Source organism: Homarus americanus, unplaced genomic scaffold (assembly GCF_018991925.1).
Source record: "Homarus americanus isolate GMGI-L3 unplaced genomic scaffold, GMGI_Hamer_2.0 scaffold32583, whole genome shotgun sequence".
Lineage (NCBI taxonomy): Eukaryota > Metazoa > Arthropoda > Malacostraca > Decapoda > Nephropidae > Homarus > Homarus americanus.
The window spans coordinates 20,492,213-20,509,620 of NW_024713129.1; the positions used below are offsets into that span (position 1 = coordinate 20,492,213).

At 38.9% G+C, this 17,408-nt stretch overlaps 1 protein-coding gene across 1 annotated transcript in view; it reads left to right on the forward strand.

Moving 5' to 3' along the window:
• The first annotated feature begins 2,524 nt into the window (after nucleotides 1–2,524).
• Nucleotides 2,525–17,408, forward strand: part of LOC121869104 (peroxisomal biogenesis factor 19-like) — a 33,406-nt gene continuing 18,522 nt past the window's right edge. Inside the window, exons 1-7 of the mRNA XM_042370294.1 lie at nucleotides 2,525–2,574; nucleotides 6,256–6,363; nucleotides 9,302–9,511; nucleotides 10,988–11,199; nucleotides 14,030–14,200; nucleotides 15,470–15,556; nucleotides 16,499–16,588. Of these exons, the coding sequence (XP_042226228.1) occupies nucleotides 6,288–6,363; nucleotides 9,302–9,511; nucleotides 10,988–11,199; nucleotides 14,030–14,200; nucleotides 15,470–15,556; nucleotides 16,499–16,588 (846 nt within the window). The 5' untranslated portion in view covers nucleotides 2,525–2,574; nucleotides 6,256–6,287. The remainder of the gene's footprint in view (nucleotides 2,575–6,255; nucleotides 6,364–9,301; nucleotides 9,512–10,987; nucleotides 11,200–14,029; nucleotides 14,201–15,469; nucleotides 15,557–16,498; nucleotides 16,589–17,408) is intronic.

Genomic DNA, 17,408 nt, shown 5'->3' on the forward strand with positions numbered 1-17,408 from the left:
GGGGATTCCTACACATGAACCATGCGGCGGTCGACAAAATTAAGAAGAAAACCCAAAAATTCAAGACGTGGGTTGGGTCAAACGATGAGCAAGACAGGAGGATGTATGCAAGAGCCAGAAACCAAGCAAAAATAGAGTGTAGGAGGGCTGAAAAGGAGTTCCAGAGGCTGGTTGCACGCGAGGTCAAGTCAAACCCAAAGGCGTTTTACCGCTATGCAAAGTCGAAATTGAAAACGCGAGTAGGAGTATCAGACCTGAGGCTTGAAGATGGTAGTTACGCAGATTCTGACCAGGATAAAGCTGAGGCATTGAACAGCTTCTTTTCCTCAGTGTTCACAAGAGAGGATGCAACTAACCTTCCTGCGTTTGAGGACAGACGGTTCGACACAGCACTGACCCACATTGTGTTCACAGAAGAGGGTATTAGAAATAAACTGTCCAGGCTAAAGGTCCATAAGAGTCCCGGCCCTGACATGGTGCATCCTAGAGTGCTAAGAGAGCTGTGCAACGAGCTTGCAGAGCCCCTGAAGATTCTGTTTTGTAAATGCCTGGATGAACAAATGGTCCCCTGTGAATGGAAAGTGGCTTATGTGAGTCCTATCTTCAAGAAGGGCGATAGTCACTCCACGAACAACTATAGACCGGTGAGCCTGACCAGCATAATATGTAAAGTACTTGAGAGTATTATCAGAGATGCCGCGATGGAACATCTACTACGAAACAACCTTGTAAAAGATTGCCAACACGGTTTTATGCCGGGGCGCTCTTGCTTAACACAATTGCTCAAGGTATTGGATATTTGGACCCATATTCTGGAACGGGGTGGTAATATCGACAATATTTACCTAGATTTTGCCAAGGCTTTCGACAGTGTACCCCACGAAAGGCTGAAAATCAAACTGGAAGGGTACGGAATTCGGGGAAATGTCCTAGCGTGGATAGAAGACTTTCTACATGACCGCAAGCAGTGTGTGGTGATTAATGGCACGAAATCGTCATCTGTACCTGTCACAAGTGGGGTACCATAGGGCAGTGTATTGGGCTCGCTGTTGTTTGTTTGTTTCATAAATGACATGCCTGACGTTGTACACTCCTCCATACAAATGTTTGCCGATGATGGCAAGTTATTTCGGGAAATTAAGAACCAAGTAGACTGTGAAGAAGTGCAGAAGGACCTCTGTGGGCTCCAGGAATGGTCGAAGAAATGGCTGCTGAGATTCAATGTCACGAAGTGTAAGAGGATGCACCTGGGGCGTACCAACGGTAAGGAGGCGTATCATATGTCCCAACGGGATGAAGAAAATGCACTAGTTGAGACTGTGTGTGAGAAGGACCTAGGTGTGTATGTTGACAATGAGCTGAAGTTCTCGGGCCATTGTGAGAAGAAGGTAAATCAGGCAAATAAATTATTGGGTCTTATAAGAAGGTCGTTCAGATATCTAGACGGTCCGTCCCTCGTGACGATTTTCAGGAGTGAAGTGCTTCCCCATCTGGAGTACTGTCACTCCATCTGGTCCCCGAGATATGCTAGGGACTGTCAGTTGGTTGAAAATGTTCAAAGGAGGGCCACCAAACTGGTGCCTGCACTTCGGCACCTCAGTTACCCTGAGAGATTGGAGCGCCTGAACTTGCCTAGCTTATACTACAGACGGCAAGGGGGGACCTAGTTGAGGTGTATAAGCATCTCAGGGGGCACTACTCAGTTGAGTGTCCTTACTTGGAGCTGGCGGACGCTCGCCCCACAAGGGGTCACAGCTCAAGATTGAAGAAGCCGCAAGTCCAGAAAACCGTGAGGGCAAACTTTTTCGGAGTGAGGGTTGTAAACTCTTGGAACAATCTACCAGAGAGTGTTGTGACGGCACCGAGTGTGAGCTCTTTCAAGAGAAGACTTGACCAACACTGGAGCGGGTTCGGGTACATTCAGGAGCCGGTGCATGCCCAGTATTTGCCAACAGTGCGTGACAGAGACGTGACCGATCGCCCGGGCGGCTAGCGAGCCGATCTTTTGGAGAAGAAGATAAATGAAAAGAGACGTTACCGATTGCCCAAGCGGCTAACAAGCCGATGAGTGGCGAAGAGGATAAAAGTAAAGTAAAAAGTAAACTTGGGACATTTCTTTGTGATGTCACGCACCACCAACACGAGATGACTTAACGAAAAGCTCGCCAAATTATAATGCAGAACGAATATAAGAAATTTTTTTCACACGAAGAGTAGTAGACCAGTTCAAGCTGCGGAATCAAGAAGAGCGTTGTGACGGCACCTACAGTACTAGAGTGAGACTGTGAGCTCATTCTAGTACCTGCCAACAGAGCGTAAAAGAGACGTAACCGACCGCCCAAACAGCGAGGATGATAAAGTAAAGTACGAAATAACCTTCGACAAAATTATCAAGAACATTGGCCACTAGTCTCCTTCTATTGGCATGGATACATCTAATGTGTGGCCGTTGGATAAATAAGGTATCCGTAGAACAATATTAAGTGACCATTTAATTTCAGGGTCCGACAGTTTGTAAGTTTAAGCGACCATTGACAGTAAACAAATTGTGGCTACTCATTGGTGCTGTAACCGGTAATTTTCCCCTTAATTATATACATATCACGCTACTATCATACTTCACAATTATAAATTTAAGTTTTTTGTAACTTTTTTAATTGTGGTAAGTTGAGTTTAAGTGTTAATTAGAGCGTTTAAGGTGCTTGGTGATGGTTCTTTATATTCTTTACTAAATTTTTGCTTTATCATTATGAATTTATTAATTGCTGTATATGACTTGATTTATATAATGTGTGTAATTTGGGTAAATTGTTATTAGTTGCCCATAATCTATCAAATTAATGCGATTTTCTTGATAACGAATCATTAGCGACAGAAACATTGTGAGAAAAAGTTGTTAGAAATGACTAAATATACCTAAAACTTGACCCAAAAGTATTGTGGGACATTATGGGTAACTTGTTAAAATGTTTGGGCCTGAATCACACCAAAACCCAATGCAAAAACCCAGGTTTCATCTCAAAATCAGTTTCTCTGCTAGCCTAACCTGACCTAACCGCCACTGTTCAGAATATATATATATACTACCTAACTTTGGAACTGCCCGGCTGATGGGGGCTCTGACCCCTGGACCTCCAACAGAGCTTGTATCGAAGCAACCAACCAAACCTAACCTAACTAACCAAACTGGTATATGTGCATTTTACAGCAACCACGGAATTTGAAAAAAAAAAGTGATTTTCAGGGTGGGTTTTGGTGTGATTATTTCAAATCTGACCTTCGTTTTTGTCGGAATCACTCGTTTGTGATTTAGGCCCTCCTCCCTCCCCCCCTTCAGGGAAAATAGGCGGACGTTCTGGAACGTCACCCGGGGCCTAAGGGTTTAAAATACGTAATATAATTTATGAGAACATTTGTGGGTAAATATTCTTTTAATGGCTGTGGCTCCTTTTTGTTATGAGCGAATTTTGTAAAAAAAAATAATGTTTTATTTATTTATTTTTAATTCACTCATTTACACAAGTAAAGAAGGTCAGATTTGAATAAAATACACCTAAATAAACCCAAAAAATTTATTCTCATAAAAATTTCAACTTCCAAATCACTGTTGAAACCTAACCTAATGTCAGGGTTGACACACACCGTAGGGTAAAGACGTCGCCTGAGAGCAGCTGACTGGGTGCGGGAAGAACATCAGCTGACCTGGTTTATTTTTGAAATACGAAATACTTGCTGCTGTTATAGCTGTTTTGGTATCACATTGTTTAATTAAGTTCTGGAACTCTTTAAGTGGCTGGGTTTGATGTAAACACTTCTTGTTGTTTTCTTATTTATTGTAGAAGCAGCTATATACACAGATATAATCTGAGAGAATAAATTATGAATTCTCTCCAGGGAAGTGTTGTGAATAACACTTTGAGATAAAACTTCAGTTACGTGTCTGACTTCCCTGTCCAATTGGTATTAATCAACTGCCCTCTCTGGGAGGGAGCGAACCGGCTGTTTTGATTAATCAGTGGACCTGCGCTCGACCTTTGAGAGAGTTACAAGCTCAGCTATCTTTCTCTCGTCATCATCAACAGGTTGACTCACTTGGTTAATAAGTTTGTGTTATTCATTTGGGTGAATATTTATATAAAACAAAGGTGCTGTTACACCGCAGCCATTAAACGAATATTAACCCATCCGTGGAAAAAGTTAATGAAATCAAACAACTACTGGTGGTAGCAGTGTTTTCATAAATTACCCTAGGTTTAAGTTATGGTAAAGGTGTTATTGTTTTTTGGTAATCCTGGAGCAGAATGTGTTGTTCGAGTTTGTTAATATTTTTCCACAGATGTTCTTTGGATGATAGTAAGTATGTAATAAAAATGATACTACAATGCACAAATAATAGAACCTGACCTAATCAACCAAAGAAACCTACCTAACCTTACTTAATTTCCTAGCCCTGGCCCCCCGCCATATTAAACAAAAAGTACTCACTTTGATATGTGATACCAATGAAAGCAACTTTCTTGAAGTGTCATGGTGTAATTTTAAATTTTTTGTGGATGTGAGAGTACGCTCAGACCGCGCAAACAACAACACCCGCCGACACGGAAGATTTTTCTGAGGAATATTTATGGTAAATAATATTTCCTTCTCATACAAAACTCATAGAGATATTATTTTAGTGCCATGTGATGAGCTTTTCACTGTGTTTTATCTTTCAATTAACCTTACCCTTCATATCCTGCCCACTAAAGGTGATTTATGATTGTATACCCTGTATAGAGAAAAACTAAAAAAATATATATATACAGTCCGTAATTAAAATAAAAAGTTGTCGTCTAAGTTTTACTAGTTACAGTACTTACTATCATCCGAAGAACATCTGTGGAAATAATGAACAAAATCAAACAACTCCTGGTGTTAGCCGTCTTTCAGCATTACCATATTTTCTACAGTTCTTTGGAGGATACTGAGTAATAAAATTGAATTGACAAAATTGTATTTTTTTTTTTATTATTTTTTTTTTTTTTTACCCTCTCCTTCAATCATGAATTACTTGTTAGTGGGTAGGGCATGACAGAAGAAGGAAGTAACAGGGTTAAAACACTGCGAACACTGATCATATGACAGTAATTTCACATTTCTACCTGTTTTGTAGGTGAAAAATGAATTATCTACTGTAAATATGGCGCCAGGGTTCACATTGTCTACTATGTGGGAACTTCCGCTGACTTTGTTTACATGTCAAGAAACAAATGGCGATCTCATCGGTCATGTTGATTATAATTTATATTGGATTGAATTATTAATATTTCTAGAGGTGTTGATGGAGGATAGTAAATAAGAAAATTGAAATGACAATGCACAGATTAAGAAGTTCGGTAGGTTAGGTCAGGTTCTAATAGGTTCTGTGCATTCTTGTTTTCATTATCACATTCAGTACAGGTATCATGCAAATACCTGTAGTACAGTATCTCCAGAATTTTTTTAAAATTCCTTAAGTTATTTCTGGTGTTAATCATCTCGTCCACCTTTACCTAAGCTTAAACAGACACACCTGATTTCACGATTGAAGTTGGAAAAATAAATGTGAACATCATGCAGCAGCTGTCAAACTACCCCATTGTCAGTTTCAACTTGGGTAGGACAAGAGATTGACCCACCATCAAGTAAAGGTGGAACAAGCTGTACACTTTCCACCTCCTGTGCACCGCGATTTTATGTGTTCATCTATACTGAACCTACTGTAGAGGGACGTGTTTAAAATGGGTTAAAAACGTAATATAGTTTGTGTTATGTTAGATTAGATTAGGTTGAATTGGTGTAAGGTTAGATTAAGTTGGGATAGTGTTAGGTTATATTGGGTTAGTGTAAGGTTAGATTGGATAGGGTTAGTATTAGGTTAGGTGAAGTTGGGTTAGAATAGGTTAAATTATGCTGGGTTAGAATAGGTTAAATTAGGCTGGGTTAGAGTAGGTTAAATTAGGTTGGATTAGGATAGGTTAGATTAGATTGGGTTAGTGTAGGTTAGATTAGGTTGGGTTAGGATAAGTTAAATTAGATTAGGTTAGAATAGAATAGATTAAATTAGGTTTGATTAGGTTAAATTAGATTACATTGCATTAGGATAGGTTAGATTAGGCTGGGTTAGATTAGATTTGATTGGGTTAGAATAGGTTATATTAGGTTGGGTTAGGTAAGGGTGTCTAATCTTCAGGTGATCCTAGACTTGTCTTATAAGTGGTCCTTCTATACTTACAGAGACACGGCTGAAGGAAGCGAGAAGCAGCGAGATGTCTGAGGAGGAGCAACAAGCCAAGAAGGTGCTGGAGGAGGTGCCTGACCCAGACCTTGATAATCTGTTGGATGGTTAGTGTGTTCTTGTACAATCACCCCAGGGAGTGATGTCACTGTGATTCATGCAAACAGCAGTGTCTGGCAACGACATCTAAAGGGTGGTGTGTGGAAGCTGAACGAGTACCATAGAATACTCTACATACTATGTTTATGGGTCATAGAAGTTGGCAATTTAGCCAAATTTGATCTTTTATCCTAAGTAACGAATGGGCATTAAATGGAAATATTTGATACTTTACTTTATCCTCTTGGCCACTTGATAGCTTGTTAGCCACTTGGGCAATCAGTCACGTCTCTGTTACACACTGTTGGCATGTACTGGTTCCAGGAAGTATCTGTATTTGCACCAGTGTTGGTCAAGTCTGGTCTTGAATGAGCTCACACTGGGAGTCGTCATAAGGCTCTTTGGCAGATTGTTCCAAGAATTCACAACTCTCACTCCAAAAAAAGTTTGCCCTGACAATTTTTTGAACTTCTGGCTTTTTCAACTTTTAAGCTGTGACCTCTAGAAGGGTGAGCATTTGCCAGCTTCAGATGTGGACACTTTACTGAGTAATGTTCTCTGAGTTATTTATAGATTTCTACTAAGTCACCACTTGTCTGCCTATAGTGTAACCTAGGTAATTGCAGGTGATCTAATCTCTCTGGGTTACTAAGATGCTGTAGTGCAGACATCAGTCTGGTGGCCTTCCTTTGGATATTTTCAATCAACTGACAGTCTCTAGCATATCTTGGGGACCAGTCGGCGTGTCAGTACATGTACTCTAAATGGAGAAGTACTGTACCTCAGATTTGAAGAGCGTTACAAGGTATGGACCGTCTATGTATCTGAATGACCTTCATATAAGACCCACTAGTTTAGTTGCTTGATTCACCTTCTTCTCACAATGGCCTGAGAACTTCAGTTCATTGTCAACATACACACCCAAGTCCTTTTCACCTTCAGTCTCCGGTAATGCGGTTTCTTCATCCCGTTGGGACATGTGATATGCCTCCTTACTATTGGTATAACCTTGGTGCATCTTCTTAAATTTTGTGATGTTGAATCTTATCCCTTAAGCCCCGGGTTAGGGTGCTGCTGGCAGTAACCCCTCCCCCCCGGGTTAAATCGAGAAAAAAAATAAACTTTCCAAAAACAATTAAAAATAAAAAATAAAAATGGCAGGAAAATAGGCGGACGTTCTGGAACGTCACCCGGGGCCTAAGGGTTAACAGCCATTTCTTTGACTGCTCCTGAAGCTGACACAGGTCTTTCTGTAGCTCTTCACAGACTATTTGGTTCTTTTTCCCTGGATAACTTGGCATCGTCCACAAACATTTGTATACAGTACTTCCAGTTTTATTTCTAACCTTTCTTGGGGTATGCTGTCAAAATCCTGAGCGAAAGTTGAGGTATATACAGTAGAAGTATTGTCAATATTATCATCATTCTCCAGGATTTGGATCCACACAGCCAACATCTTAAGTAATTGCGTCAAGCAGGAGCGTCACAGCATAAAAGTTTGTTGGTATTCCTTTATGGGTTGTTTTATGGAAGATGTTCCATCAAGGCATTTACAATTGGTTCAGCATGACTTTGCAGGCATATAGTTTAGCATGTGTTAAGACAATGCAGGTACTGTATATACGAATAAAGGAAGTCCCCGAATTACAAAGGACCAACTTACGAACACCTGCACTTACTAACGGTATCCCATTATATGCATCACAAAAATCTATTACTAAAATCCCAATTTTTCTAGTATTACATATAGTATTAACATTATTTGTTATGTATGGGATATTATTGTTGCTTTGTATGGGCAGGATTGTGCTCTAACCTAACTTAAACTATGGAATTAATACTGTTGTGCCTTATGAACAGATTTACTTTTGAACAGGTTCCAGGAATGGGTAATTATTGACAACTGACCTGCTGCCGATTCTTCATAGAAAATGATTTTAAAAATGCTGCAATTGCATTGTGTTTTATAGTGGACACTTGTAGTTTGTGCAAGTATGTTAGAAAGTGGTTATTTCTAAATTAAACCTAACCTATCCTTAGATGATAAGAAAAACAAGGGGCAGAAGCGATGTTAGAAAACCTCACCAGCCTAACCAAAGAAACCTACCTAACCTTACCTAACATCCTAGTCGTGGGGCTACACCCCCAGGTATATTAAACAGAGAGAACTTACTATGATATGGTGTGATTTTACGTATTATGTGGACGTGAGAGCAGCCACCTGGACTGAACTGCTCATAAGCATACACTGACCATTGGTGTTGATTAGGGTGCCAGGGACAGTGTTTTGAAATACGTCAATATGATTGGCTGTACACATCTGGGGTATGGCATTACTGCTGCATCACTGCCAAGAAAGACAAAGTAGTGCATGCCCAGGTGCTTCATTGTTATTAAGAAAGCATGGAATTGACTTGAGGGTAGACTCACATTTTTAATACATTTGTTTCTGATTATTTGTGAAAGGATTTTTCCATTATTATTCATTTGTATGTGTTGTGTGTGTGTGTGTGTGTGTGTATGCACACATACACACATATATACAATACAAGTAAAAGAAATAATTGTCCTGAGGGAATACAGTATACATTTCTTTGCACACGAGTAAAAATGTACACCCCCCCCCCATAAATAAAAAATAAAATAAATAAAGATCAAAAGTGAAAAACAATGCATTATGTATGTTGTATTGTCAAAGTAAGAGAAACAATTGAGACCCTGTAATTGTGTGTAACTGAGGCAGAAGTCAGATCAGCAACCTGGGACTTGGTCACAATTTTTGTGATGCCATGTAGCAGCAGGGTCTACCATTAGACAACACATTATGCTTCCAATATCTTTCCAGGCGGTAGTACCTCCCTGTTTGGGAGCTGCCTTCAAGAAAACTAGATAATTTTAAAGTCTTTGAAGGTAATTAAAAGTGAGAAATGTGTTCTTATTCCACAGATGCCATACAAGACTTCAACAGGCCTCAGCTCCCTAAACCAGCTCCTGTGGGAGACTTGGCCTCAAAGGTAGCAGCTATGGGCATCGGGGCAGCTACGTCAGCGGGGACAGATGGGGCGGCCGGAAACGTGTGGACGGAGGAGTTCATTCAACAAGCCACATCAAATTTTGAGCAGACGATGAGAGCCATTATGGAACAGCAACAAGGAAGTGAGTAATGAGCTATTCATTCAATTTTCCTTTTATTCTTCCTGGTGGTGATAATTATTATTCATAATGCTGTGGGGTTTTTTTTCCGGAGAATAGCCCACCCCGGCACAGGTCATCGAACTACAATGGGGCCTAGGGGGTGAAAAAATAAGAATACAAAGAAAATAGAAAAAGAAAAGAAAAATATTATATTACTCTACACCACAAAGATGCCGGAAAACCATCTTTTTGAAGTGAGACAGATTGTATTTGTGTGGAAATATAGAAGAAGAGAGAGCATTCCACAGTTTGGCTGTGTGAGGAAAGAACATGATAAACAAATGAAGGCAGATTTTGAAGATGATAAACAAATGACAGCAGATTTTGAACATAATTAACAAATGACAGCAGATTTTGAACATAATAAACAGATGTCAGCAGATTTTGAAGATGATAAACATCTGACAGTAGATTTTGAACATTATAAGCAAATGACGGCAGATTTTATTAACCAGAGTTGGTGTGTAGATGTATAACAACAATATTTCAAACATAGTACAGTACTGTATCATAGCTCATACTTTCTGTGATTAATATGCAGCCTTATGACCTCTTGGATCTTTGCTGTGGTTGGGGACGTGGCGACCTTCAATTGCAGATGCCTGATTTTATTGCCGCATTATTCTTAGTCATTCCTGAATTGTTACCCACTGTGTACAGTCCTTATGTTAATTTCTCATATAGAGAATAAACATTTATGTGAAATTGTGTAGTCTGTAGTCCTCTGTCAGCCTGCACTTGTGTTTATTCTATCATTTACAATAGCTTGAGATGCCATCACTACCGTAAAAGATTGTTTATCCGAAAACCCGAACAATGTAAATGTGCTAACTACATAACATCCAAATAATGTAAACATCAAAATAAAGGAAACATCCAAACAACTTAAACATCCAAACAACGAAACAAAATTTACTTGACAAAAAATCATCCATTACTCCAAACTGCCAGTATATTTTCAAAAGGCTCCAATGCATCGATCATCGCTGTCTGCAACCTGTAACTGCGGCCACATGCGATCGCCTCTTAAGACAACCATCGCAGTGCTCTACTATGAAATGTTTTGATAATTGCGTGGGAATGACAGACTATAAAGGAATTGTCATATATAATGGTATACAGTACAGCCAATCCAAAAAGTATCAAGACCCAACCTAACCACTACAAGAACGTGCCTGAGATTATTGCTCGTCCTCGTTTCCGTCTAGACCCTGAGATCTCGATACTTTTTAGGCAGGAGCTGTGCAAATCCATCTGGCACATTCAGCAACCTTCAGTTTAGGTCATTAGTTAGTCACCCACTAAGACTACCCACTAAAACATACCACAAAAAATTTCTTAGGACACCACCTTTATGAACTTTAGTAATAATTCCATCATTTCAGAAATAAATTTTAAATAAGGATCAATACGTGTCTAAGTATAATATTTATGCAGGTGGTGGTGTGCAGAAGCCTGCCACAGAAGGTCCAGAAGAGGACACTACTGGAGGTGCCCAACCATTTGATTTATCTGCCATGTCTGCTCAGTTTGCCAAGTTTGCTGAAGCTGCCTCTAAAACTACCTCTGAAGCCCCACCTGGTGCTGACTTTGTCCAGTGCCTCGATGATACGATGAAGCAACTCAGTCAAAACAACGAACAGCTTCAGGTATTTTTTGTTTTGCTTTTACTGTAAAAATACACAGTTGGACCTCCATCTAGCAGAATAATGTATATGGAGAGGGAGGTTTATTAGATTGAGTTTCCGTTACATGTGAAACCTCCATTTAACTGACTATAACCACCGGGACAAGGTCCGTTATCTGGCAGTTTCACCATATACAAAGTTCAAATGCCTCAGTTCAAGTTTGTATGTTATAGATATTAAACCAAAGTAAAACCATTCATAGTAGACATGTACAGTATATTAGATCCAGTTTTACTTATCTTGATGTTATAATGTAGACATGTCACGCTGGGGCATATTCTCCCTAGCTGAGTCTTGTCCTTAATATTTACACCAGGAATTTATAGAGTGAAAATTATAATGAATTGCTTTAGTTAAATCACAATTTAAAAAAAATTGGAGTACATTCTGTAATGTCTGTTCTGTGTACAGTCGATAAAAAAAACTCCTTACAAATTGTGTTAGACAATATGACACAACGGATGAAGGATTTTGGCAACCCTCCTGAGACAACAGAATTCAGTGTTCATTTTGAAATTCATCAACCCCCCTAATTACAGATAGTTTTTGGATCAACTGTACATTATTTTTTGTACTCTTAGAATTGTCTCTTATAATAGATCAAGACATTAAGATGTGTAAATATAATCTGTAAAGGTTTTAAGCTACATAAGGGCATTACTGTACAGTATTTAATGTACTATAGCAGCTGTGAGTGATAGTATGGTTTTGGTTGTCCTTTGTGTGGTAGAAATAACAGTGAGACATCAGGGCCGGCATTCTATTAGTTCAAAGTGTACGGTAGTATAAGTCTCAGACATGATTGAACCATCAAAGCTAAGAAATAATTTGAGGTATAATTCTTAATAGGTGCTCCTCTACTGAAGAACGTTCAACTTACAAACTTTCAGAGATACAAACATCATCAGGGGGGGTTACCTGCCAGAGCAGGTGTTTAATGTGGATGAGACTGGATTATTGTGAGGAAAATTCCAGATAGAACAAATTTTACCTAAGAGGGGAAGAGCGAGCCAGGTTTTAAGGCTGTATTTAAGGGTATAGCTGTACTAAATATCCATAATCTTTTCATTTTTTACAATATGTTTGGTATCTACAAGAGTAAAGTAGGACTTACAAACAAGCCTCAGGAACGTAACTCGTTTGTAAGTAGAGGAGCACCTGTATACTGTACTGTATATGAAATGAGAGTACAGTATATTAGAAATTTTCTTTTTCATTATTTATTTGATAATTTGAATTGTATTGGATACTCGCTTCGAAAGTATCTTTACAATTTTGTGTTAGGTATTATAACACATCACATGAAAGATTTTGACAACCCCACAGAGAAAACAGGAGTCGCAGTGTTCATTTTGAAATTTACCAGACCCCATCCGTTAAGATACTTTTTGGAGTGTGTGTGTATATAAAATTCTTGTCACAGCTCAGGAATTGAGACAATTTTGAGTCCCCAATTTGTTCACTATGCTTGAAGAAGACCCACATCTCTCTGTCAGGGAGTTGAGCTTACCTTGGAGCTACAGTTACTTTCCTGGTAGGCACTACACCACTCCTGTGACAGAGAAACACCGATATAACAGGAGATTCAGAGTGGCCCTTTCCCCTCCCCAGATCTGTGTGCCAACTCCTGTGCACATGAGAAATATTTATTCCCTTTATGTTTTTGACCTTATGATATAGTAATTATTTCTTTTATTATATTTTTTGCTCATTCTGTATGAATGATTGTTTGTGCATGTAACAATAAAAAAAAATAAAAAAAATTACTTATATTTACCCAAAATTATGTGTTGAAAAATCATCATAACGTACAATATATCACAACTCGGCCTCACCCACTCTTGAGTGCTATTAGGTGACGAGTTGGCGACACAGTTACAGTCTACAAGCCCACCCATACAATCACTTGCCACATAATACAGGTTGACAATCCCTTATCCGAAATCCTTGGGACCAGATGCATTTCGGTTTTTGGAATTTTTCGGTTTTCAGAATGGTTAGGTTTTTTTTTTTTTTTTTTACCAGGGATCAGCCCAGGGGCACAGGTCACTGACCCACATTGGGGCCTGGGGGCTAAAATATAATAATAATAATAATAATAATAATACTGTAATAATAATAATAATCATAGGTCTAGGTCGTGTTTCTCACTTTTGATCTTTTTTTCATTCTTGTATTTCTTTATTATTATTATTATTATTTTATTATTACAGTATTATTGTTATTATTATTATTGTTATCATTCTTATTTTATTTTTGTGTATTTTTTATTAAAAATTTTATTTACTATGAATAATTATTATTATTACTGTATTATCATTATTATTATTATTATATTATTATTACTATTACATTTTCAACCCCCAGGCCCCGATGTGGGTCAGTGACCTGTGCCCGGGTGGGCTGTTCCAAAAAAAAAAAAAAAAAAAATTGCTCCACAAAAAAACTTTCGATTTTCAGAGCTTTTTGGCTTTTGGAATTTCGGATAAAGTGTTGTCAACCTGTACACACTCATGCTTTTAATTGTTCTTATTTTATAGTTTTACATTATATTTTCTTTATAAGCCACATTACATATAACAATGGTGACATGCCATCTCCACGATAATTATTATTCCTTGTTATCCTCGTTTAGGATAACATTCCTCGTTAACCTTCGTTTAGCGATAATTTCGCTAACATTGGGTTTCTCAGGAACACATCCCCATCATTATATGAGGGATACCTGCACCATGCTCTTAACAGTGTGGGACTTATTGTAATACATTATAATTTTTGTGTACTTTTCCAGGATCCACCTTCAGGAGATGACCTCAGTAAGATGTTTGAGAACCTAGGTCTGATGGGGGACCAGGAAGGAGATGGAGCAGTGGGTGGCCTTTTCCCTCTGATGCAGGTCATGCTAGAAAACATCCTCTCAAAAGAAGTATTGTATCCCTCCATGAAGGAGATAACTGATAAGGTCAGCACCTCAGTCTTGTGTTTGTGTCAAGTGTTCAAGATATGGATCAACAAAAAATGGGAAACTTGTCAAAAATTAACTTATTACCGTTAACTGCTGGGATGTTGGTCATCATTAGTGATCCATTTTTGCACATGGGGGCAGAGTAGGGAATCCTTAACTACTGGTTAAGGGTTAAATATTACATTGTTTTCTAATGAGATGGATGAGTGTTAAAGAGTTTTCAAGGGGTGACTATAATGATTATCAGTTTCATGTTGTAATTTTGACATGTTACTCCTTTATCCTTGTAAGAAATGGGAGTTTCTATGTTCCTCTGTCTCACCCACATTGTACTCTGGTAAGGATGGGTTTGTAAGTGTGGAGAAAGAAATGGAGAGTTTTAAATGTCTCATCTGAGAGCCTTTCATTTATTAAGGAAGGTGATACAGATGGTGTGTTATTGACTTTTAATTTGTTACTTGACACCTGTAGATTGTAAACTTGTATTCTTCCCTCAACATTCGCGCGAGATAGGCGCCTAGGACACCCGTGAATGTAGAATTTTGCGAATAACATTCTTTAATACAGAAGGGTCTGGATATATCGCGAGATAAGGTCCAAGGATGTTCGCTATATACTAAATCACGATATATAATTACATGTAATCAATGGGGATCATAGGGTTAGGTTCTGGAGGCCAATAAAAGTGACTAAACTTGGCATAAAATGGCACAGTCTAAAGTTAACAGAATATAAATTGCATTGCTGGAATCCTTGCAAGACAGTGAATCATTTGAATATAGACATCATATATTTTTCACAAGAGATAAAAAATTTTGTCGTTTGGCTTTTATTTACTGGTTTGGCAATACAGTACAGTATTTTTTGTTATAACTTATTTATTGGTATTAGTTTATTTATTCCTCACATTTCCTGATACTGTATACATGAGGCTACAGGAGGAAAATACACACAAAAGTTTTTTCCTAAATATTCCCTGCTACAATGGGGGATGCATTTTATATGCCATAAAATACGATACTGTATTTTTGGTGTTTTTTAAATCATTATTTATCATTTTTATACATTTAGTACGTTTGCCGGAAGATACAGACAATCGGCTTTTTCAGACAGGTGGTCCCCCCTTTTAGTCCGGGTCTTCCAGGGTTCACTGTAGATATTCGCAGATTTGTCAATTTGCGGTCATTTAAGACCCAAACCCCCTTGAATTTTAAGGGCATGTTGTAACTTGTAATATTATCAAGTACTAAAACTTTATCTTTACAGTATCCAGATTGGCTTGCTGACCATCGTAGCAGTTTACCTGAGGAGGAATTTACACGATACAACAAGCAGTATGATGTTATGAAGCAAGTAAGTACACGAGCCCACGTCTTTTGAGAGAGTTGGGCAGGAGTCCCGTTATGGGCCTTCATAGTGAACAGAATTGTGATCACCTGAAGGTTAACCCTCCAGCTTATTTCACCTGATGATTAACCACTGTACAGTAATGCTAACCTATCCTAACCTATTGCTAAACTACCTTAACTTAATCTAACTTAGCATAACCAAGCCTAATCAAACCCAACAAAATCAATCCTAACCTAATCAAGTCAATCTAATCCTAAACTAACCTAACATAATGTAACCAAACCCAACATAACGTAACCTTACTTAATGTAATGCTAAGCAGACCTAATGTAACTTAATCCAACTAAGTCTAACCTAACACTATCCTAATCAGACCAAACCTAATGCTAACCTAACCTAACTTAACCTAATGCTAACCCAACCCAACCCCCTGTAGTAGCCTTAGAGTATATAATCATCAATTGAAATAAGCTGCAGTGGGCTAATCATCAGGTAATCCCAGTGTCAATAGTTATGAATAGTTCATGTTGTGTACTAGTGTGTGATTGGTTACAGGAGTTGTGGTCAGTCAGCTGAAAATTAGAACTTCTTACAGGAACATATCACAGTATAATGGAAGGGAGAGAAGGGTGTATGGTGCAGCACAGTATATGTAAGGGAGGGTATGTGATGTAGTGAAACTATTGTGAGGGGAATATACAACAAACAGAGATAGAGTACCAAGTGAATTGTGGTATCAACAGTGAAGATGTGTGATGGAGTCCTAGGGAAGGAAGAGGTTGTGTTTGCATGAGAAGGGCTTAAAACAATGAGGAAAGTATTACGGTTTTGTTTATGAATTTTCTTCACTTTTGTATTTTTTACCTTTTGTACTTTTCTCCACTTATTCATTTAGTGTAGCTCCCAAACTCAATGCAAGGTATCAATTGTGGTTTTATTTACCAGGTAGTGCAGCTGTATGAGGAAGAGCAAGAAAAAGACTCGGATGAGGCCAGAGGACAACGGTTTGAGAAGATCATGCAGTTGATGCAGAAGGTGGGATATTTATTGGACATCTTCGCGTGTGTGTGTAATAATAATAATAATAATAAATTGTTTATTGAAAAAGTTCTGCAGCCCGAAGGCTGAAACTATACATTGGACAAAAATGGCTTATTACAAACAAAGACATCGGGTGGGTGGGTCGTTTAACAAAAGCTTTCATTACTGAAAGAAGAAGGAACATGAATTGAACATACAAACTATTATAGTTTACAGTTGATGGCCCGGGCCTGGACTGGTCATGGAAACACCAGGTGGTGTGGTGTTCACATGGTGTAGTAACTCGTCCTCGGGTGTTGATATGAAGGACCTCACGTGGTCATGGGGTCAACGGGTGGTGTGGTGTTTACGTGGTGCAGTAACTCATCCTCGGGTGTTGATATGAAGGACCTCACGTGGTCATGGGGACACCTGGTGGTGTGGGGTGGTGTTCACAGTACCTAGCCCTGCTGGGTGATGTTGTGTTATCTCGTAGTCAGGTGTGAAGCCGATCCACTGTTGTTCCCATGGTGGACTGATTAGCACCTCCTGGTCAGAAAATGACGGTCAGTTCCCAGGGGTGCTCATCTCACTGGTGGGTCACGGTACTGTCTAGTGCTGAATTCACTGGCTTAATCACTGTCCATCACTGTTCAACACTGGTCCCACTTCTTTCCGAAACGAAATTGTCACTTTTGATTATGTTGATATCCCGGGAGAGGGACTTGGGGAATGGGCCAAACATTGTCCAAGGGAGGCAGCTGCTTAGCAGAAGCAGCGCCTGAATAGGCCTTGACCCTACGGTGGTCAGGGATGTAGTGTGTGTATGTGTGCT